Source organism: Andrographis paniculata, unplaced genomic scaffold (genome assembly GCF_009805555.1).
Source record: "Andrographis paniculata isolate CXL003 unplaced genomic scaffold, ASM980555v1 Contig37END, whole genome shotgun sequence".
Taxonomy (NCBI): domain Eukaryota; kingdom Viridiplantae; phylum Streptophyta; class Magnoliopsida; order Lamiales; family Acanthaceae; genus Andrographis; species Andrographis paniculata.
The window spans coordinates 6,287,862-6,311,624 of record NW_026137570.1 but is presented as its reverse complement, the minus strand read 5'-3'; the positions used below and the strand labels follow the sequence as shown (position 1 = coordinate 6,311,624).

At 34.2% G+C, this 23,763-nt stretch overlaps 4 protein-coding genes across 4 annotated transcripts; 2 read left to right on the top strand and 2 right to left on the bottom strand.

Annotated features, from left to right (window-relative positions):
- The first annotated feature begins 3,882 nt into the window (after positions 1-3,882).
- On the top strand, positions 3,883-4,784 carry LOC127250606 (RING-H2 finger protein ATL5-like). The gene has a single exon (XM_051273969.1). The coding sequence runs from the start codon at positions 3,883-3,885 to the stop codon at positions 4,744-4,746; it is 864 nt and encodes a 287-aa protein (XP_051129926.1). The 3' UTR covers positions 4,747-4,784.
- A 1,328-nt stretch (positions 4,785-6,112) lies between these two features.
- Positions 6,113-7,829, bottom strand: LOC127250178 (pectinesterase-like). Its single transcript, XM_051273339.1, has 2 exons — positions 6,884-7,829; positions 6,113-6,810 (listed from the first exon to the last, which is right to left on the bottom strand). The coding sequence occupies exons 1-2, from the start codon at positions 7,827-7,829 to the stop codon at positions 6,113-6,115; spliced, it is 1,644 nt and encodes a 547-aa protein (XP_051129296.1).
- A 2,598-nt stretch (positions 7,830-10,427) lies between these two features.
- LOC127250177 (pectinesterase-like) lies at positions 10,428-12,196 on the top strand. The gene is made up of 2 exons (XM_051273338.1): positions 10,428-11,415; positions 11,499-12,196. Exons 1-2 carry the CDS (start codon positions 10,428-10,430, stop codon positions 12,194-12,196), a joined length of 1,686 nt encoding a protein of 561 aa, XP_051129295.1.
- A 2,166-nt stretch (positions 12,197-14,362) lies between these two features.
- On the bottom strand, positions 14,363-22,670 carry LOC127250384 (probable acyl-CoA dehydrogenase IBR3). Its single transcript, XM_051273659.1, has 17 exons — positions 22,288-22,670; positions 21,364-21,498; positions 21,138-21,278; positions 20,912-21,043; positions 20,277-20,462; positions 20,102-20,179; positions 19,786-19,905; positions 19,485-19,583; positions 19,249-19,366; positions 18,654-18,916; positions 18,381-18,572; positions 18,157-18,299; positions 17,970-18,054; positions 17,604-17,813; positions 17,099-17,251; positions 16,267-16,371; positions 14,363-14,894 (listed from the first exon to the last, which is right to left on the bottom strand). The coding sequence occupies exons 1-17, from the start codon at positions 22,420-22,422 to the stop codon at positions 14,682-14,684; spliced, it is 2,508 nt and encodes an 835-aa protein (XP_051129616.1). The 5' UTR covers positions 22,423-22,670; the 3' UTR covers positions 14,363-14,681.
- Between the last annotated feature and the right edge of the window lie 1,093 nt (positions 22,671-23,763).

Sequence of the window (23,763 nt, the reverse complement as noted above, 5' to 3'; positions counted from 1 at the left end):
GAGTCGAAATCGTCTAACTAACGATAATTAATTTCGGTAACGTCCGACCATAAATGCCAAACTTAATTTCGATCATAAATATATTATTTGAATTTTGAATTTCAAATAATCATTTATTATACATACATGTAATTATAATTTTATACTATATTACAATTTTCTTGGGCTTCAACAAAATATTTTGATATTTCAATTTTGGCTCAAGATCATAATAGACTTGGTCAAAATTAGCATTTACCGAACTCTTGCTCAACCGACGACCACGGCCAAGACCTTTGAGCCGGAGACAAAACTCACACTCGTGTGCTTATATCATTATTTGATTCGGGTAGGTGGCATACGCGTCTGTGGTTTACCGCCACACTATTAATAACCACTATACAATTCACATGCATTTTAACTCACTGACTAATTGGTTCCGAAAACTATGATTTTAATTTTAAAATTAAATTTCATCGATTCAATAATAACCGATTTTCCAACACTCCGACGAACAAAAAACAACGTCTTCTTCCTCCATTGGCATCGAACAACACCGATCCACTTCAATTCGCACCAATCTTCTTTGAACTAGATCAATTTACTCCTTCTTTCTTATTTAACACCAACTAGAAAGTCTTCGAACTAAGGCTCGGATCCAATGCTAAATGACCCGAGATAACCATATTACAAAGTGAAGGTCGGCATTTCACTTTAAATCCAGATATCCACCAAAATCGGCATAAAGAAATTGAAAATCCATCGAAAAACTTTCCCAAAAAAGTAATACTACCTCCATCCCATATTGGGTATCTTGGTCACTGTAGACACAGAAATTTATGATAAATATAATTAAGAATGTATTAGTGAAAATAATTAACTTATAATATAAATCATTATAGATTAAGATTAAGATAACTAATTAATTTAATTAAAATTAAAAAAATTTAAATTATAAAATTTAAAATAAATTTAAGATGGATAATCATTTTCCAAAAAAAAAAAAATAACATGAGATGTGGAACGGACGAAAACGGCAATGTGAACATGGTAAGTGAAACGGAAGGAGTAAAAAATAGACTAACTAGTGGTTTGAATTTATGGTTTTGGTTTGGATTTAGACTAGAGTTGAAGGGAATAAGAGTTTCGCTTAAAGGGTTTGTATCGAGTCCGATCGGTCGGACTAAACAATAGACCAATTATTATACTTTTAAAGGATCGATTGAATTCGATCTCAACCGGTCAAATTTTTAATCAAAATTAAAATAAAAAATATGTTCAATGTTATTAGACATTTTATCTAATTATCATCAAATTAAAAAAAAAAAATAATTAATTAGCATGAGCTTCACCCTCTCACTATGAAAGCTTAGAAAAGATTTAGGGGTGTTTCGCAAATAGTTTTTTGAAGAGCTTTTAGCTTATTGAACAGCTTTTAGCTGTTTAACCAGTCAAAAAGCTAATTTAGGTATTTGGTAAATTAGATTTTTGGAATAGCTTTTTGGACCCAAAAAACTAATTTCTGAAAAGCTAACTTACCCAACGTTTTGAAATAGTTTTTTCTGTAATTTTTTTTATTCCTTATATGCCCTTAAAAATTTATTATACATTTTACACAAATAAATATATTTTCATTATTTATTAATTATATTAAAATATTTTATTATATTATAGTTTTACTTTTGTAAAATATATAAATTTGTTAAAATCAACATAAATAAAAAATATAAATATTAATAATTTATTTTTTATTAAAATTACATTATATAAATTTTATACTAAAAATAAATTAAATAAATTAAGTTTATTGAAAATTATAAATTTAATGAACTAATCGATAACTAACATAATAAATATATACACGAAAAATTTATTATTTTATATTTTACATCATTTTCAATAAAAAAAAATTATTTATATATTTTAATAAAAATATACTATTTTTTTAAAAAAAATCTAACTGTAATAAAAATAAATACTTTTATAACACTTTTACAATTTTCAATAACTAATAACAAAAATTTTTAAATATTCTAAACTCAAAAAAACATAATTGAATATATTAGAAACAAGAATAAAATAGAAATGTCCTCAATTGTCATTTTACGTATAAACAACTAATATCAAACAGTTGTTTTACCAAACATTTTAATACAAACAGCTAATCGAATCAGCTAGTCAAACCAGCTAATTGAATCAGCTAACAGCTATTAGCTAATTGATTCAGCTAACAGCTAACAACTATCAGCTAATTGCCAAACACGCCTTAGTATTTACAACTAAGTTGGATGTTTGAGTTTTTATCTAAAATTTTATTATTCATTATTTTTTGTAAAATATATTAAATTAACTACTTATTTTTTATATTATATTAAAATTAATTTTATATTTAAAATATTATATTAATATTTATTTATATCACATCATATAGCTATTCTAATTTAAATTTTTTTATTAATCAAAATTTAAAAATAAAATCTAAATCCGCCAAACAACACACTATTGTTTGTTTCTTTGCATTATTTATTATTTATTTCTTAAAAATATATAGTTCAATACGTCTATTTTTTATTTAAAATGTTATAGCGTTATTTTTTATTCAAAATATATATTACTCTATTCGTTCCACATACCATATCTACGTTGTTGTTTCTGTCCATCCCACATACCACGTCACTTTCCTTTTCTGGAAAATAATTACACACTTTAATCTCATTTTAAATTTTTTAATTTTATTTTTTTAAAATTTTAATTAAACTAATTAGTTATCTTAATTTTAATTTATAATTATTTATATTATTGAATAATTATTTTCACTAATATATTTTTAATTATCTAATAATTATACCCCTCTTAAAATATCGTATCTATAATGTAGCAGACACGGTAAGTGAAACGGTTGGAGTAATTACTTATTTAATTGATATTCAAAGGAAGTAAAAACACAAAAATATACTCCTATAAAGCTTTTCGGACGTGTTTACTTGCCATGTTAATGCCAACAAAATATATAGCAAAATTATCAATATATATATATATATGTATATATAATAAATTAGCTATAGTTTATTTTTCTTCTGTTCACTAGTAAATTTTTTATTTGACAGGTAAATTAAAATAAATTAATATTTTATAGCTTTGTTCTTTCAATAATTTTTTTTCATATTTTTTTAAAAAAATAATACACTAAAATATTTATTATTTGTATATTTTCTCTACAATTCTCTATAATTTAAATAAAAAAAAAATATTTCCAACAATCTCACAAAACAAAAATAATCATAATATAATAAAATAGTGTAATATTCATTTAATTTTTTATATTAAATAAAAAATATAAGTATTTTAATATTTATTTAAAATTTATTTTTTTTGAAAAAATAAATAAATTATGATATAGACAAACTAAAATAGTAAAATAAAAAAATTATTCTTATATATAATTAAATTTATATTAACAAGTAATTTTATATTTAAAATATTATATCAATTTCTATTTAGGTCACAATAGAAAAACATTAAAATTTAAAATTTTATTATCCAAATAAAAAATTAGATATGATCACTTGGTTCGTTAGATTTGTAGCTTTTTTTTTTTTTTTTTTTTTTTTTTTTCTTTTTATAACTATTCAATTTGAAAAATTACTAATATAATATAATATTTTTTATTAAATCAAAATAAATTTTTTAAAATAAACTAATCCAAACAAAAATAAAATTATTATCATTATTATTATTATGAGCTAAACCAAACCATTGACTTCACCATTTCCACTATTCACTTACTCCACAAAAAGAGTTTCACTCACTACAATAAGTAATTAAAATATACCCACATACACATACATATATACATATATATATATAGAGAGAGAGAGAGAGTCGTCCCCTCGCAGTGGCAAAATGGATCAGGAATTGCCGAGAGAGAGAGAGCCTGAAGAAGAATCTTACAATTTGAGTGAGGGCACGCTGCTCATCGCCGCCGTTATAGTCCTCGCCGTCGTCCTCGTCGTCGCCTGCATCCACCTCTACGCCCGATGGCACCTCCTTCGCCGCCGCCGCCGCCGCCGGAGCCAAAGCCACATCGTCTTCTACGCCGCCGGAAACCGCCTCCGACCGGCCGTGGACCGCGGCCTCGATCCATCCGTCTTAAACTCACTTCCACTATTCCTTTACTCCTCCTCCTCGGCGGCGGAGGAGGAGGAGCGGCGCCGCCCGTCGCTAGACTGCGCTGTCTGCCTTTCGGAATTCGAAGAAAACGACGTCGTTCGCCTCCTCCCTAAATGCGGCCACTCCTTCCACGTGGACTGTATCGGAATGTGGCTTCACTCCCACTCCACTTGCCCGCTTTGCCGGTCCTCCATCGAACCGGTGGTGAACCCGGTCGGGCTGGCGCAGAAATTCCCCGACCGAGCGAGTGCTTCCGACGCCGGATCGAGTTCCGCGGCGGGAACCGGGTTGAGCGGTCAAAACGACGAGGGGAATAGCGATACGGCGTCGTTTTGGGGCAGGAGGAAAGGTTATTGTGGGCGAGGATTGTTAGGGATTCGGATTGAGACGCCGGCGGCGCCGCCGCCGTTAGATAACGAGATGAGTCAGAGCTCGTCGTTGTTATCATTGAAGAGATTGCTCAGTGTTAGCCGGAAACCACCGGCGGTTTCCGGCGGCGGCCGGCAAATTGCGACGGCGGAGACCGGCGAGTTGGGTTTGGAGAGTGGACTCAGTGAGTTAAGTGAAGCAACACGAGGAGAGGCAAACTCGGTCTAGAACGCAATATTTTTATTTATATATATTATTTGGACACATTGCCTATTTATATATTTTGTTTTCTTGAATTTTATTGAGCTAATTAAGAAATTATAAATATATGTAAATTTCTATTAGCAAACAAATCATTTTGATATTGCAAAAAAAATCATAAAATACAAATTTACAAATTATTGGTGAAATAAAATAAAGTATTAAATACTTTTTCCGTCCCAATTAATTTGTCAAATTATTGGAAATAAGAAAATTTAATTAGAATATAATTAATAAAAAATTAAAAAATATATTAGTAAAAATAATTATTATATAATAAAAATAATTATAAATCAAACTTAAAATAACTAAATAATTTAATTAAAATTTAAAATTATAGAAAATTATAAAATTTTAAACGTAATTAAAATATATGATGATATTTTCAAAAAAATATGACCAATTATGTATAATAAAATAGAAAAAATTGACAGATTACGTGAGAAAAAGAAATAAAAAATTAACATTTTTTTAGAAATAATTGAATTGCACATAAATGATATTAGAAAATAAATATTCATATATTGAATTAACTAAAAGTGCTAACTGATTTTTTGTTCTGGTAAATTTAAGAATTCAATTGAAAAATATAATAATAATAATAATAAAATACTATAATATTTCAAATAAATCAATTTAGAAGAGGCAATGTAAAATGAGAAGATTGATTAATTAGAAAAAAATAATAAATCAAATAAGATTGATGTGATATTTTATAATAAAATCAATTAAATTTTTATATATAATTGACTAAATTAAATAGTAAAAATAATGTCAAATAAACATACTTTGCAATTTATCAATATTTTTATGGAAATATTCTTTCCCTTTATAAAAATTACTCACTGCCTCAATACAACAGTCCTGTTTATCATTTTTGTCCGTCTTAAATAATAGTCTTATTTTCATAAATAATTATATCACTGTAAAATTACTCTTATTCTTTTATTATTATTACACAATTATCACTACTTTTTACACTAATAAAAAAAATATTTTACCAATACGTTTTATCCATTATCAATATAATATTAATATTTTTTAAATTCTGTGCCAAATACAATCCAAAATATAGTTTTGAGACAGAACGTGGAAATGTATATAAGTTTGGTTAGATAGTGAATTTAATTTAGGGAGAGAGTTCTTCTTTAGTTGGGTAATTTTAATTTTATAACTATTGTGAAGTCAAAAATATTTTAAAATTTTATATTTTGTAAGTGCAGTGAAATTAAATAAAAACTATATATATATATATCGAAACATGAATAAATTGGATATATTATTAACGAATGAATGAATAAATCAATTATCACATTGGGTTTAAATAAATAAATTAGGCTTTCATCATCCCCGGCTCGTACGGAACTCCGGCGGCGGTGATCCAGGTGTCGCCGACCAATGCTTTCCCCGGCGTCCAGCTCTCCGCCGTCGCCTCGTCGATATGCTTAATCCCCTTCCACTGGACCCGTTTACCCGTCTCGGATCCGGGGCCCCGATTCTCATACTCCGCATAGTAACACGTGTCCAACCCGTAGTTCCCGTCCCACTCCGACCACCCCGCCGGCGAAATGAAACCGCCGATCTCCGCCTGCATTATAATCGTCCTCGACAGCTCCTTCCATGGCCGCCCCAGGTACGCCTTCACCGGCGGATCCGCCGCCAGGAACTGCGGCGTGGCGGTGATCCGGCCGCCGTCGATAACAATCGCCCCCAGACTGCGTGGATCCTTGCGCCCCTGAGCCGTCACCATACACGCCTGATTCTCCATCGGCCGGCGGACGACGAACGTCGTGTTCTGGAAGATCGCCAGAGCGTCGCCGAAGACGAAGTCGATCGTGCCGGAGATGGTGCAGTCGCGGTAGAATTGCCGGTAGGTGTGCGTGTAGAGACTGTCCTGGTAACCGTCGATGTGTACGTTGAAGAAGACGGCGCGGTCGCCGGAGACCCGCAGCGCCACCGCCTGGTGGTTCGCCGCGCCGGCGGCGTTCTCGAACGCGATGTCCTTTGCGACGAAGTCGTCGGAATTCACACCTGCAAAAATAGTTAAAAGTCTTTAATTTTTCAATTTTTTTCCGTCTCTGAATTGAACTTCGACGACGCTTACCGACGGTGGCGGTGTAGTACGTCTTCACGCCGCCGGCGAAGCTCTTCCGGCCGGTGACTCTCGTCTTCGTCGGACCTTCTCCTAAAAGCACAATTTTGTTCGTATGTTTAGGGATTATAACTTCCTCGTTATAAACGCCGGCCTTCACGAAAATGACGAAGGTGTTATTGTTCTGCGGCGGCACCATTTTCAGAGCTTCGTTTATCGTCTTGAACTGACCGGAGCCGTCCTGAGCGACAACGGCGTTAATGGCGGCGTCGCCGGCCGGAGCTGAATTGTAATCGTACAATACTCGATTGGCGTGGTCGAATCCGGCGAGAAGTCGCCGCCCGGAGCTGATTCCTTTAAATCCGAGAGACTGAACAATCGACGAAATTCCGTCGAGCATTGCCAGGCCGTTGCTGGCCAATTCCTCGCCGGTTTTCAGAAGCTCCTTCATCTTCTCGGCGGCGTCGCCGGCGGTATTGTCGAAGGCGTCGACGCAGGTCTGGTGGTAAGTTCCGACGGCGCTCAGCCACGATTTAAGCTCCTCGAGGAATTCGCCGGAGCTGCCGGAATCGTAATCGCCGATTTGATTTACCGACCGTTTCAGGTCGTCGACGGCGGCGTTAAGAACTTCTTCGCAGACGGTTAACGCGTCTTTGACGCTTTTATCCTCCGCCGCCTCCTTGTACGCCGCCGATTGCTTGACGGCGGCGGCGATGGTGTTGACGGAATATTCCAGCGCCGCCTGGACGAGCTTTTTGGGGTCGGAGGAGTTGGAATTTGCGAGCGACTGCCGGCAGGTTTCTTTGTAATCCGTCTGGGCGCAGAGAGCTTCCGCCGCCTTATTAGAGCTGGTGATCTGAGCGCCGCCGAGGGCGGTGGTTTTCGAGACGACGACGATGGTGGCGACGACAATCGCCACCACCAGCGCCGCGACGGCGAATTTTCCGGTGCCGGACATAACGGTGATTAATTAAATATTAATTTTTTTTATCCTATGTGATAATTAATTAATTATTGATCCAATTAATTAATTTATTGGACAGAGTTCGGAGAGAGGTGTGAAAGCACCTCCCGGAGGAACTCTGTGATTATTGCGGCGGTGGAAATGGCGGACACGGCGGAGTATTTGTACTGCGGGGACTTTCTTAAAATAGAAAGTTGTACGGACAAAGAGGAGGGAGGGAGGGACGGGTTGCCGCATTTCTATGTTTGGGGTTCATTACATGATGACCAAATATGCGGCGATCCGAAAACAATGGGTATGTTTCTCCGGGGAAATTTTGAATTGAATTTAATATTAAAATAATATAGGATAGGATGTTTTATTTAACAAAAAAATGTATTTTTTTAAAAAAATGCAGAGTTCAAATAATAAAAATTTAAAATTTAATGTAAAAAAAACATACCCGAGGATTATTATACTTTTGTAAAGGAAATAGAAGGTTTGTTTGGTTTGAACTTCAAATTAATCTTTTTATTATTTAATCTATATGATTATTAATAAAAATATTATACCATTCTGGCTCGTATGTTATGCAAGTTGAGTGCATCACAACTATAAATTCCTCTCACATGTCAATACAAGTTATTACAATACATTTTGTCTTTATTCATGCGCTGAAAGTAGACAAATCTCACGAGAAAAGTAGTATTATCGACTAAAATTGTGTAAAAAATTAAATATGCAATATATTATCACAACCAACAATCAACAATAGTCAAGCAAACAATTCAACCTAGCTAAATCTACGATCCACACAATCAATCATTCGACTTGTCAATTAACTAACAAATTTCAAGTAGAATCCACAGCTTATTCAATATATCATCTAATTTGCTAATCAATGGTCAAGTCCAGATAAATTCACGGGTCATAACCAATCATCCGACTTGTCAATCAATGACAAAGTTTAATCAAGTCTACTGCTGACACAACAAATTATCCGATTTGTCAATCCACGACATACTCTAGCCAAATCCACAGCTCACATGCTCAACCAACTCCGGTTCATCATGTACACAACATTTCCATGCATCAACTACTAATAATAAGCCCGTCAAACCCTTGTAGATCAAGCGGTGAAACATCCTTCGCTTGACACACAAGACGTAATTACAATTTCACACGATACATAATGCAATGTTCCAGAGTCAAGTCGAGTTGAGTTAAGTTAAAAAAAAAGATTAATTAGTCTACCCATATAAATAATATGCATATTTTTTAATCAAACTATGTAAGAAAATTATTGAATAGTTAATCAAACTATGTGAGAAAGCATGAGAAAAGCAAAACATTTTGTAAGGATTTATTTTGATTTATGGATCAATCTATGATGTCAATATGCTTGGCTTGTATGACTTGTAGACCGATGTGTACAAATATTTTATTATTTTAGAAATTATTATAGTATTAATTTTTTATAAATTAAAACTAAAAAAAAATTAATTCAAATGCAAACCAATCAAAGAATATGTTCATTTAGGGTTTGTGGTGGTGTGATTTAAAATTGATTTAAAATGTGGTGTTGATTTTAGATTTTATTTAAATGATATTTGATGTAATTTTGTCAAAGATCATAGTCCAATTACAGATTAAATATTTCATTAAATATCTCATTTTTTTAACAAATACCTATACTTTAGGTTACATCGTTACTTTTACACAAAAAAGGAAAAACAAAAATATCATTACACTACTTTTAACTATCCACTATAATTAAAATATTATCATTTCTTAAACACCGGGCTAAAAGTAATTGTATACTTTATGTATAGACGAACGGAGTAATAAATTATATCCAATATGTACATGTGACATTAAAAAAAAAATGATAACAATAAATAGAATATTATGTCATATAGTAGCATTTTCACGATTTTATACTAACAACAAAATTATTCAATGCTATAAAAACTAAATAAATAAATTCAAACTATTGCCTTTGTTCAAGGAAACGACTAGCTTATACTCCCTCTATCCCAAACAAGGTGCAACATTTACTTTTGACACGGATTTTTAGGTGGATAGCATTAAGTAGGATAATTTAGAAATTAGGTGATGTGACGGAGAGAAATAAATATTTTATTTTTTTATTTGGATGATGTGAGAGGATAAAATATGGGGTAAAGATTAAGTATAATTAATTATTTCCTATTTTAGAATGTTGCAAGATGTTTAAGACGTACCAAAAAAAATGTTGCGGAATGTTTGAGACAGAGGGAGTACTATTTAATTTTTAAAAATTAATTATATAATTTAATTACTAAAAACAGAAAGTGAAATTTCCTAAACATGCGCCAAGCCACGTATAATCCGACAAATGACATCCGTACATATTTCTATTATTAGAAAGTCAGAGACCCATAAATAGATGGTTGGCTTCTTCAATTCTCATCCCTTCCCCCAAAAAAAAATAAAATAAATTAAAATAAAACAGAGTTCAGGAGGTGCCTCATTAATGGGCTCAAATGAACCCTGTCGAGTAATCGATCATTTTATAAAATAATAATAATAATATTTTTTTTTATTTATTTAATTAGTTATAAAATCGCAATAATGGCCGGAACCGGAAAATTCGCCATCGCGGGGCTCGCGTCGGTCCTAGTGGTGGCGATGGTGGTCGCCGCCGTGATAGTAGTTTCGAAAAACAACGCCGCCGGGGAGGGCGGCGCCGCCGTCACCGCCAACAACAAGGCGGCCGAAGCTCTCTGCTCCCAGACCGATTACAAAGAAACCTGTCAACAGTCTCTCTCCCAAACCAACAGCTCCGACCCCAAAAAGCTCATCCAGGCGGCGCTGGAATATTCCGTCGACACCATCAGCGCCGTCGTCAAGAAGTCGGAGCTCTTCAAAAAGGCGGCGGAGGACCCCGACGTCAAAAACTCCCTCTCCGTCTGCCAGGAGGTGCTCAACGCCGCCGTCGACGACCTGAAACGCACCGTCGATCAGGTCGGAGATTACGATCCCGACAAGCCGGAGGAATTCGTCGAGGATCTCCGGTCATGGCTGAGCGCCGTCGGAACTTACCACCAGACCTGCGCCGACGCCTTCGAGAACACCTCCGGCGACACCGGCGAGAAGATCAAGCAGCTTCTGAAAACCGGCAAGGAATTGGCCAGCAATGGCCTGGCCATGCTCGACGGCGTGACGTCGATTATTCAATCCCTCGGATTCGAAGGTTTTAAATCCGGCCGTCGACTCTTCGCCGACGACGCTTCCGGCGCCGGCGCCGGATTCGACCACGCTGATCGTGTGCTGTACGATTTCAACTCGCCGCCGGCGGGATCCGCCGCGATTAATTCCGTCGTGGCGCAGGACGGCAGCGGACAGTTTAAGACGATAAACGAAGCTATAAAAATGGTGTCGCCGCAGAACAATAACACTTTCGTCATTTTCGTGAAGGCCGGCGTTTATAATGAAGAAGTTATAATTCCTCGGTATATGAACAAGATTGTGCTGTTGGGGGAAGGTCCGGGGAAGACGAAGATCACCGGAAGTAAGAACTCTGTCGACGGCGTGAAGACGTACAACACGCCGACCGTCGGTGAGCCTCGCCGAGATCGGAAAAAAAATTAGGGTTAGGGTTTGAGTTTAAATTTGAAATTTAATTTGGGGATTTTGTTGCAGCGATCAACTCCGACGACTTCGTGGCGAAGGACATGACGATCGAGAACGCCGCCGGGCCGGCGAAGGGCCAGGCAGTGGCGCTGCGGGTCTCCGGCGACCGGGCCGTCTTCTTCAACGTGAACATCGAAGGCTACGAGGACACGCTCTTCACGCACACCTACCGGCAATTCTACCGCGACTGCACCATCGCCGGCACCATCGACTTCATCTTCGGTGACGCTCTGGCGATCTTCCAGAACACGACGATCGTCGTCCGGCGGCCGGCCGACGCCCGCGCGTGCACGATAACCGCGCAGGGGCGCGTGGATCCGCGAAGTCTGGGGGCGATTGTGGTGGAGGGCGGCCACATCACCGCCGCGCCGGAGCTTCTGGCGGCTGCGCCGCCGGTGCCGGCGTTCCTGGGGCGGCCATGGAAGGAGCTGTCGAGGACAGTGATAATGCAGGCGGAGATCGACGGCTTCATCTCGCCGGAGGGGTGGACGCCGATGAACGGGAACTTTGCGCTGGACACGTGTTATTATGCGGAGTTTCAGAATCGGGGCCCCGGATCCGACACGAGTAAACGGGTCCAGTGGAAGGGTATTCAGCGCATTGACCCGGCGACGGCGGAGGGGTGGACGCCGGCGAAGGCGTTCCTCGGCGACTCTTGGATAGTCAACGCCGGAATTACGTACGAGCCAGGGATGATGAAGGTCTAAAATTAGGGTTTTTTTTAAAAAAAAAAATTAATTAATTTATTGATTTGTGGATTTTTAAGATAAATTAAGGATCGAGTGTATTGTATTTGTTGTTTTGTTAATTGTTTTTTTTTAGGTCTCTCCGATTTGAAATGTAATAATGGAGGAAATCAAATTTGGGACACATGCTTTTATATTTTTTTTATATACAAAAGAAATAGTGTAATGAGGTTTTAATTATACTTGAATTTGTTATATATATATATATATACACGATACCATTTATAAAATAAACATACTAATTTTTTATATAAAATTTTATTGTATCAAAAAATTACTTTACTTAAAAATTAATTATAATAATTATAAAGTCTAAAATACGTAGCATACTTCTATGCTAGCTAACACAGGAAGAGCGGCCACCGCTACTCGAAAATGCGCACTGGATAAATTCCCGCTCGAACTTAATATCCTGCAAACTAGGTCCAACGAGAAAGTCACACTAGGCTAACCATGTGGGACAAGTAGCAGCTGATTTGATCCAAGTCATTATTGTTGTATCGAGTTATACAACTTATACTTCTTTCGTCCCAATACAATATACTTGTTTACTATTTTCGTCCGTCTCAAAACAATAGTCTCATTTCTATAAATAACCATATCACTATAAAACTATTCTTACTTTTTCATTATTATTACACAATTGTCACTACTTTTTACACTAATACGCTCACAAGGGCAAAAATTTCCATAAATAATCATATAACTATAAAACTATTCTTACTTTTTTATTATTATTACACAATTGCCACTACTTTTTACAATCATACGCTTACAAGGGCAAAAAAGTCTTTTATCCATACTTTTTACCCACTACTAATATAATATCAATATTCCTTAAATACCGTGTCAAACACAACTCAGACTATAGTTATGGGATAGAGGGAGTATATTATTATGTAATAGGCAAAATTGCTCAAACATATATATTATGCTACGTACAATTATATAATATAATATATTATATATTATATTAATATTTTTTTATGAATTATATATTGTATTGTATAATTTATTTGTAAATTATATAATTTTTTATTAAAATATTACTCCTCTATCCCTTTTGAATGTATCCATTTAAATTTTGTAGTAAAGTGAGAAATATTTCATTAGTTATTGAAAATGTGTTTGTTTGGAGAATTGGATTAGATTTTCACTATTCATTCCATTTTTTTCCTAAAAGACATCAAATTAAACACCTATTTTTCATTTTTTATATTATACTAAAAATAAATTTTACATTCAAAACATCACATCAACACCTATTTATTCACATCATACAACTATTCAAATTCAAAATTTTTACTATTTAAATCCCAACTTAAAATCCAAACCCCCAAACAAACACACCACATATTTGTCTTTGATTTTATTTTATGTAAAAATTAATTGTATTTGTAATACTTCTATTTTTAATTTATAAAAAAATTTAAGATATTTTAATATTAGTGTCTAATTACTTTTTGAATGGAATAAACAAAAATAATATTTTAAATTAGAACACAAGTAGTATATATATTAATACTCCCTCAGTATGACCTATTTTCTTTAAATATTCTTGACATAAAAAATGACATGTTTATATTTTTAATAAATTAATTCATTTTAAATACATTTAAGAAATATAAATCAATTTAATTATATTTTTAACTTCTTACAGGCAAAGTCTACTCAAAATTTTTATTTCTATCTCTCTTATACATAAATAAGTTTTTTATCTATATTTAAAATTTCTCATTTTTTATAAAATAAATTCTAAGTTAATTATAAATAAGTAATTATATTTTTTTTATTTATTTGTATTATATATTACCCTTCTAATTTACAATATATTACACAATTGCTATTACTTTTATATCATACAATACTAATAGGGTTAATTTAGTCTTTTTACCTTTATTTTTACTTTATCCAAATATAATACTAATATTCCAATCTCGTGCATAAACAAAATGGATAGATAGATTGAGGACGGAGGGAGTATAATTTTTTTATTAAAAAATAATATTCATATTATATTATATAAAATTTTATTATCTACAAAATAATTATATCCATATTGCATATTTTTTAGTGAGATATAATTTTAAAAATATCTAAAATACCTACTAACACTACTCATAAAAATAACAAAAATAGTATCATAGTTATTATTAATATCTTACGAATCTATATCATATGGCTAACAGAAGAGTTCATTTCTGCCAATTCTTTTTCATATAATAAAACTTTTAAATATCTGCACAATGTGCCTCCAGTGTCATTACACATTATTTAAGCCTTTTTCTAATGGCATTCATTCTACAACACACCACCCTTATTCTTCAGACACATATACATTTATATATAATATATATATATATATCAATCTTAGTAATAATAATTAGTATTAGTATTAGTATATTATGAAACCTGAAAGTGGTGTTTCTGGCAATAAACAGCATCTTCAGAGCTTAGAAGATGGTGTTGTATTAAGCAGCAGGTTGAGCTCGAGCTTGGCAATGGCTCCCAAGTGGACTTCATCAGGACCATCAGCTATCCTCAGTGTTCTTGCAGTAGCCCAGAGATGAGCAAGCACGGTGTCTCCTGACAACCCCGCCGCCCCGTGCACTTGCATCGCCTTGTCCAGCACCTTCAGGGCCATGTTCGGAGCCGCCACCTGAAAACAAAATCCGACCACCCAAGTTTTATCAACAACCACCATATACTTCTCCGGTCGCCATTCTCACCACTCATTCAACATGTAAAAATATTTTACTCTCCATCCGCCTATAAGGGTTACATTTACAGCGTTATATAAATATCATTACATCAGTATTATAAGAAAAATTTTGTCATTTTCCCTTACATTGAACTACGTTTTTTATATTATAATTAATACTCCCTCCGTCCCATAACAAAGTATCAATTTTTCCATTTTAGTCCATCCCATAACAAAGTATCCATTTCTTTTTTTAGTAATTGTACTATCTACTTAACATTATAAATACCCTTACAACTTATATTACACAAATGTCATTATATTTATCACACATAGTAATAAGGTTATTTTAGTCATTTTTACTTTATTCCTACTACATTCAAATATAATATTAATATTTCTAAAACTACGTACAAAAAGCAAATGGATATTTAATTATGGAACGGAGAGAGTATCATTTTTTTCTCATAAAACATTACGTCCAAACCACGATTCAAACAAACAAATAAACAAAAAAAATCACTTAACTAAACACATCTTAAGAAAATTAAAAAAATACTCCCTCCATGTTTACATATCTCTATTTTCATCGGTCCAATTTAAAGGTTTACATTTTTTTCTTTAGTAAATTTGAACCCTACCACTAACTACTAATACATTTTTATTTTATACTTATTTATTATCTTATCTTCACTTTATCATACACTCGTATCAAAAAGTAAAGACAATTTGGTCTTTACACTATTATATCTACATGTCTCTTAAAATACTAATATTTTTTAATCCGTCTGCAAAAAATAAATATAAATGTTACAGCTGGATTAGAATATTAATATTTCTTAATCCGCATGCAAAAAATAAATGTAAATGCTAAAGCTAAATGGAAGGAGTGTATTAATCTCTCTTATAGAATATCATATCAAACTAGTGTACAAATACAAACAATGCTTTCAATCTTCAGTAAAAATATTTACTTTTCCTTTATAAAGACGATTATACCCAAAACTTAAGACATTGCTCTCGAGTTCTTTCTGATTTTATTTATTTTAAAAAAAAAAAAAAAATTTCTATTCAATTTCACAATTTCCTATAAAAATATTAACAGTTTTTCGTATAAAACATTATATGAAACAACAATTCACTCAAAAAAAAAAAAAAAAAAGAGTGAAAAAATCTTTATTTTCTATTTAAAACATCGTATCTAAAAGAAACCAAAATGAAGTAATTGATCCCTCCATTATTAAGCCCATTTAGATTTCCAATTGGCGCCAAAATATCAAACAAAAACGCACATTAAGTTTTTAAAGTTTTAGTGAAAAGCCATAAATACCTTGGCCATGGCGATTATCCCACGGGCCCCTTTGTTTCCAAGACGATCGAGTTGATCCGCAGCTTCAAGAACGAGCAATCTTGTGCTCTCTAGCTCGATCCGGCACTTTATCAATGAAATAAAGAAATAAAACATATCAAAATACAGCTAGAGCAAAAAATTAGACTCGATTTTAGCCCATGGCTAACACAAGGGACTCCTTTAGCAAAAATAGACATTAATTTCATCATTTCATCAAGAACACCTATGGCTAAACCCAAAAATCAGTAATCCTAGATAGCAAGGGAAAAAATAACCGATGTTGAAATGAATTCAGAGATTGGGAACTCAGGTCGAAATTTCATTACTTGGATTAGTCTAAATAGCTTCGAGTTAAGTCTTTGGTTCTCTAACTTTGAATCCCATATTATTTTGACAACGGTTTTTATATCTCACACTTTGTTGCACTAATAATCCTAATTCTATACGAGTTTCCCATATTATTTTAAATGCCGCGCGCAAAATTAAGACTATCAGAACTATGACGAGAGAAATAAAACACTATTTCCAAGCATGGTCATTTAAAGAGTCATCGCTTATAGAACTGAACCCAAATCGACACCAATTTCACGTGCAAGGACATCCCAAAATGGAATATAAGTTCCCGGTTTTGTGATCTTAAAACTACCGAATTCTATAATCATAATTGAGTTCCAAGGGAACTTCAAATCCACTTATTCAAAATTCTCCAATTTCAATTTTCAAATGTACATAATAAGACGATCACCGGGTTGAAATAGATTCACATTTTCGTGGTGATAACTGTAACTTAATAAAAGAGTTTGGTTCAAACCTTAGCAAGATCCGAAAGGAACGAGCCATGCTGCGCAATTAGCTTGTCGAAAGCCCTTCTGCTTAGTGCCCTTTGAACCATCAACTGCATACCACGTTCGGCGGCACCAATCAACCTCATGCAATGGTGCATTCTTCCCGGCCCAAGCCGACCCTAAAAAAAAGAAAATGAAAATACGAAACCAAACTTTCAAGGAACCCGTGTTACAACTAGAATTGAAGTAATCACTTTAAAAACCAGATACATGTTTAGCTGAATAAAAATAGAATGTGTTTACTTGTAAGATTTTGGTTTTGAATAGTATAATTTTGAATTGAAAAAGTTATTTGATGTGATAGAAACGTGTATTGATGTGATATTTTGAATGTAAAATTAAATTTTAGTTGATATAATAATTAAAAAATGGATATTTGATTTGATATTTTTGGAGGCAAAAAAAATTAGAATAGTAAAATCAGGTGAAAAATTGTATATAAGTAAACACACTCTTAGAATAATTGTTCACCTGTGCAATTTCGAATCCGCGTCCTTCTCCGAGGAGGATATTATCAGCTGGCACACGAACATTCTTGAAAGTGATTTCGGCATGTCCATGAGGTGCGTCGTCGAATCCGAACACCGTCAACGGTCTCTTTATGGTAACGCCGGGAGTTTCAATGTCTACCAAGATCATCGATTGCTGCTTGTGTTTCGCAGCTTCAAAGTCGGTTTTTCCCTGCATAATAATAACAATAATAAAATTATAATCTTGTAAATTGATTCGTAAATAACACATTTAATTTAATCATTTGTTTGTATCAATCTAATTCTATTAAAAGAATACATCCTTCGTATATATCATACTGGAAAATATCTATCAAATATGACCAACCATGACGATAAGAACTTTGCACCGAGGATCCATAGCTCCGCTTGTCCACCATTTTCGCCCGTTGATTACATACGAATCTCCATGTCTATCAACATTGACATAGTTCGACTAAATAAATCAACCCGAATTGTTCTCACATAAAAATTGAAGTTCAAAATGGATTGTCAAAATCTTGCACTAATCATACCCCTTTATAGAGCACTCTATATTGGTAGCATCCGAGGATGCTACTTGTGGCTCGGTCATCGCAAATCCCGAGCGGATAGTTCCGTCGAGCAAAGGAATAAGCCACCGACGCATTTGTTCAGGACTTCCATACCGCATTAGTACCTATTTCAAAACCATTTTCTTTTCATGAGGATATTCAGATTCAATTTCTAATAAGCTTCTAGCATTCGGCAAGCTCGTCACCTCCATATTTCCGGTGTCCGGTGCTCCGCAGTTAAACACTTGCGGCGCGCAAATAGATCGGCCCATGATCTCGCAGAGGTGTCCATACTCAAGATTTGTAAGTCCCGGGCCCAACAGATCATCAAATTTTGTGTCGAGAGGATCACTTCTTCCACGGCCAATGATTTCTTTAACCCGAGCAGCACTATCAAACTGCAAAAAACTTTCAGATTTTTGTCGATTTTTCAAAGCATTATAAACAGGAGAGAAATTTATCGGGAGACTATATGATACCGGTATGAATAAGTTCCACAGGCCTTCTTTTTTCGCAAGCTGCTTTAATCTTTCTTCCTCGGGGTGAATCGTCCAGCGCTTATCAGATTGAGCAAGTTTGTAGAACTCTTTTTCCATTGGATATATGTAATCCTCCATGAATCTGATCAATTTGTTTCTCAATTCTTGAACTTTCGGGCTTGGAACAAATCTTCCTCCGATTGGCTGCAGGGTATCCCGGGTTTCATTTCCAGCTTGTTGCCTTTGTTGTTGAGGAACTAATTCTGATATATCGAAACCAAGTAAAATGCAAGGATAGTGTAAGTAGAGGAGAAGTACTGAAATCAAAATTGGAGTTCAGTGACAATTCAAATCCAATTTTTCCCAAAAATCATAAATACCAAGTTCCCAAATTCGATTTCAATTAAGATCGACGACACTACTTGAGACTAATACAAGAAGAAAAAGAATGAAGCATTCGATGCGAAGGCAAATTAAAGTTCAAATTGTAATTATATTAGATCGAAAACATGGTGAAAAACATGTCCGAGCTTTCCAAAGTTACATGCTTCATTCGTCCTTTTAGTAGAAATTATATCCAAAAAGTGAGGTTTACCACGAGGGGGATTTGGCGGAAGCGGTGATTCTCTATTAATAAATCTCCACGCAATATCGATCATATCATCGGCCTTCTTTCCAGCATTGTGAGCACGTTTTCCACCCGAAGCATTGCCCTATAGAGACATTGTACAGAAAAGATTAATCAAAGCCCAGCTACAAACTAAAATCCTTCCAAACACAGAATTAAACCATCTAACAAAAATAGATTCAAATAAGTTCAATAGATCATACCAAGATCCATCGACAATGCACGCCGGCGAGGATGGATGCTCCGCGGAACAAAGAAAAAGCAACATAGAACTTCCAATTGGCAGCAGGCCACAGCCTCCCCTGAATTGCAATAATCGAGCAACGAGAATGTCCTCACTTTAATTTTGATCGAAGATAGATTTAAAAATTTTTAAAAACAAGTGTGGTTCGGAAAATGTAAAGTCCCTCAAGAAATGTCGAGCTAATTATACAATTGGTGTACCAATTTTACTATTCGAAACGCGGAAATGCGGACTTTGATACAATGTCAATTAGTTCTCACCGCAGCAATGCAGTAATCTGCAATATATTCAGCAAGGGAAGGAATTCCTTCAGGAATTTCAGTCAAATCGTGGATTCCAGTTGACTCCTCTTTGTGCATAGAAATATCAGCAACGTAATGCTGTAATGACAAAGAATAAAGAATAAGCATCGATTCCACGTACAGATTTCAGTACACGAAATTTAGTTTCAGACAAAAGTGGATTAATCATTCGATTACCAAGCAACTGCACGCAGTGATGTAATATGGCATAAATAAAAAGCATCATTTCAAGAAATGTAGTTTCAGACAACATATGCACAAATAATTCGATTACCAAGCAGCTGTACGCAACATCGCACATTTGATTTCCCAGAGTGGAGAGCTCCCAATCTATAATCCCGATGACTCGATCCTGGAATTTTAAAACAATAAATAGTTTAGAAAATTTCAGTATAGGGATAACACACCACATGTTAAAAGACAGTGTAAGAAATGTCAGTCGAAGCAACCTCAATGGGATGGAATATAAGATTGTCGATGCGATAGTCGCCATGTACTAAACCCGCGGCTGCACCCGACGAATCTTCAAGAGGAATGTTTCGCTGTAGCCAATTGCCAAGCTCCAACATTCTTGGATTTCTATTAGACTTGCCCTCACCAGTAGAAACAAGATACTGTTTGCCCCATCTCTCCACCTAAGGACGTACAAAAATTTCATTACCTCGTCACAATACAATGTAAAGACAGTTCAAATTGTCACAAAATATAAAGTTAAATTTCCTAGTTCGTACTACAAAAACATACTTAATTATGAATCTAATGAATATCCACTCTATAATTACCAAACGCCCGAAAAAAAAAAAAAAAAAAAAAAAAAGAAACGCCTCGAAGGGTGTGTTTGTTCGAGGGTTTGAATTTTGGGTTTGTGATTTGAACAGTAAAAACTTTGAATTGAAATAATTGCATAATGATATAAATAGGTCTTAATGTGATGTTTTAAATATAAAATTAATATTTAATATAATATAAAAAATGAAAAATAATTGATTGATCCGATATTAATAGTAAAATTTTGTGAAAATCCTGTAAAAGAACACACCCTTCACGTAGAAGAAAGAAACTTGCGAAAAAATGCATTACCGACCTGCCGTTTGCAGTAATTATTTGGTTTGCCGTAATTGCTCAAACCGACGGCATTCACATCGGCAGAATGGAGGGATGCCAAAGCTTTGGCTGTTGCAAGATAAAGAGCTCTCCTTTGCCTCGGGGGAACACCCTGAATCGACGACGTAATAAATAATCAAATCCACGTACTAAATCGAAAAGCTTGAACAAAGAAAACAAGACAAGTGAAAAAAAAAAACTCATACCGGAAGCATCGGATCGATAAAAATGCGTCCTTCTAGGTGCTCCATAATGTAGAATGGAGTCCCTATCACTTCCGGATCGGTGCACAAGCAATAGACTTTGGGCACGGGAACCAGTGCATGAGTTCCCAAGGCATGTAAAACCTGCAATGTTCGAATAATTCACAGAAAAAATGAGAATATTTACCAGAAAACAACGAAAAACAAACTTGGCGGATTAGAATAGAACCCGATACTCTCTCTCAACAGCATGTGCAGAGTCAAGTAGTTTTCCGGGAGGCTTCTTCCTCAGGACATACTGCTTCTTCACAGGCCCTTCGCGCACATCCAGGAGAAATGTCGGATTTGATTGACCGTGTCCGAACTGAACAGGAAGTACAGAAATGCTTACATAGTGTAATCACATTGTCCTGTCGAAACAAAGCTCTTTCCTATTTTCATCTAGTCATTAGATGTTCTCATTTCTTTGCAACATTGAATTTTGCAAATGATGGAAACAAAGCATAATCGAATCTCCGAAAATAGGATGAATTCTGATAGCATCCAAACAAAACTAAAGAACTAAAAGCGCCTGAGAAGCTTTCAATCATTACAAACTAGCTGGGGGATCGAAAACACGAACAGTTTCTTCTTCCTTCCTCCCGTTTTTTCAGACAAATCAACAACATTACATCACCTAGATTTTGTCTTCTTCTTCTTGTTCTTCCCTCCCACATTTTCAGACAACTCAACAATCGCCTAGATTTCGTCGAAACAAAATACCCCCTTTCCATCTCCCTACTTCATACTTCTCAAAGTGTAAAAACACATTTACATAAAACTTTTAGTACTAAACTTTTTCAATAAAGAACATTTCATCAAATCCATTCTTTCTACACAACTTTTTACTTCTCCTAAAATTTTCCTAAACTCCAAAACTACTGAAAATTCCATCTACAAGGAGCCTTAGCTTTTAACTTATAATTTATCCAACTGAAGGCTCCTTATGCAATTCTTCAACAATTTTCTATACAAAACATTTTATACACTGACAACTGTTTCATCAAAAACACAAATTCAATTCAACAAATCAACAGGCATATAGTTAAGCATCACGAATCATATCAAACTTCCCCAAATTTCAATTCTAGAAACAAATAAACAAGTAATAAACCTGAGAAATGGTGAGTTGCGAAGGGTTTGGAGGAAAGCCATCAACGTTGGCGATCGCGTAGCGCAGCAAAGCACCGCGATCGAAGCTCTGTGCCGGGTCGACCCGAACCACAAGCTCCGATGTCCGGACCGCCATTCTTCGCCGGAAATTTCAACCCGATCTATAAAACCCTCGGAAAAGAAAAAATCGATTGAGTAAGAAAGCAAGACAGGGACAGAGACAGTGGTCGGGAGATATCAAAATCTCGAAATAAAGAATGAATTGGGTGAGATAAAGTCATCCGAATGAGTATGGGTTTGGGTTTGGCTCCCTCGATTTCTGCTCTGCCCTTTTGTCGGAGGCTGCCGTCTGGCTTCCAAAATCCAACCACGTACGGCTATGGCTATGGCTAACTAAACTGACAATAATAATAATTTAATAATAGCAACGTGCAATACAATAATGTTGTATTTTGAGATATAAAATTTGTGTAGGATTGACTTTTACTATTTTAATTTTTTTTAATATTAAATTAAATACATACTAGGTTGTGTTTTTCTTATTAGATTTTATCAACATTTTATTATTTATCATTTTTTTTCAAAACTTTTAAATTATTTTTTTATTATAATAAAAATTAATAAAGTAAGTGACAATAAACGAACCATGTGTGACGGGTAAAATTCGAATGGTCTAGGTTTAAACTCATGACTCATGATCACGAGTTTATCCCACACCACTAGGTCTCCAATTATGGGTGTATTTTTTTAGTAAAATTGTTTAAATAAATATATGTGAAGTATAAAAAATATTTGGTATGTATAATAAAAATTACTTTTGACGCGGTGTTTAGGAAATAATAGTATTTTAATTATAGTGAGTAGATAAGAGCAGTGTAATGACATTTTGCCCTTATTTTTTGGTATAAAAGTAATGATGTGATGTAAAATAAGGGTATCTATGGAAAAAAAAATGAGATATTTAATGAAATATTTATTTTGTAATTGGACGTCCTAAAAGAGAAATGTATAAACTTTTTAGCCGAATTGAGAGAGAAGAACGCATTAATATCTAAAAATTATACAAATAAGTGACATAATTATGAGTATGTACTTAATTTTTAAAAAGAAAATAACAAATTATATCTCATAAGAAGGGCACCATTTGTTTTTTTTTTTTCATTGTATTTAGTATTAAAAATATTTTTATATTTGTAGGATTTACTCAATATATTATTGTATTTATATTATAACAGACTAATAAAAATATTTTTGTAATTTTTTCTTACTTTGTACTACATATTGATATAATAATTAAATTTAAAAATCAATACGTCAAAAAAAACTCATTGTATCCTTCTTATGGAATGGATGGAGTATTTAAAATAAAACTACACATTTTTAATTCAAAAATTTTTGAGTATATATTTGTTTAATGTTTATAGTTTTATGTGTTTTATTGTAAATTATATTTTATGTGTTTATAGAAAAATAATAT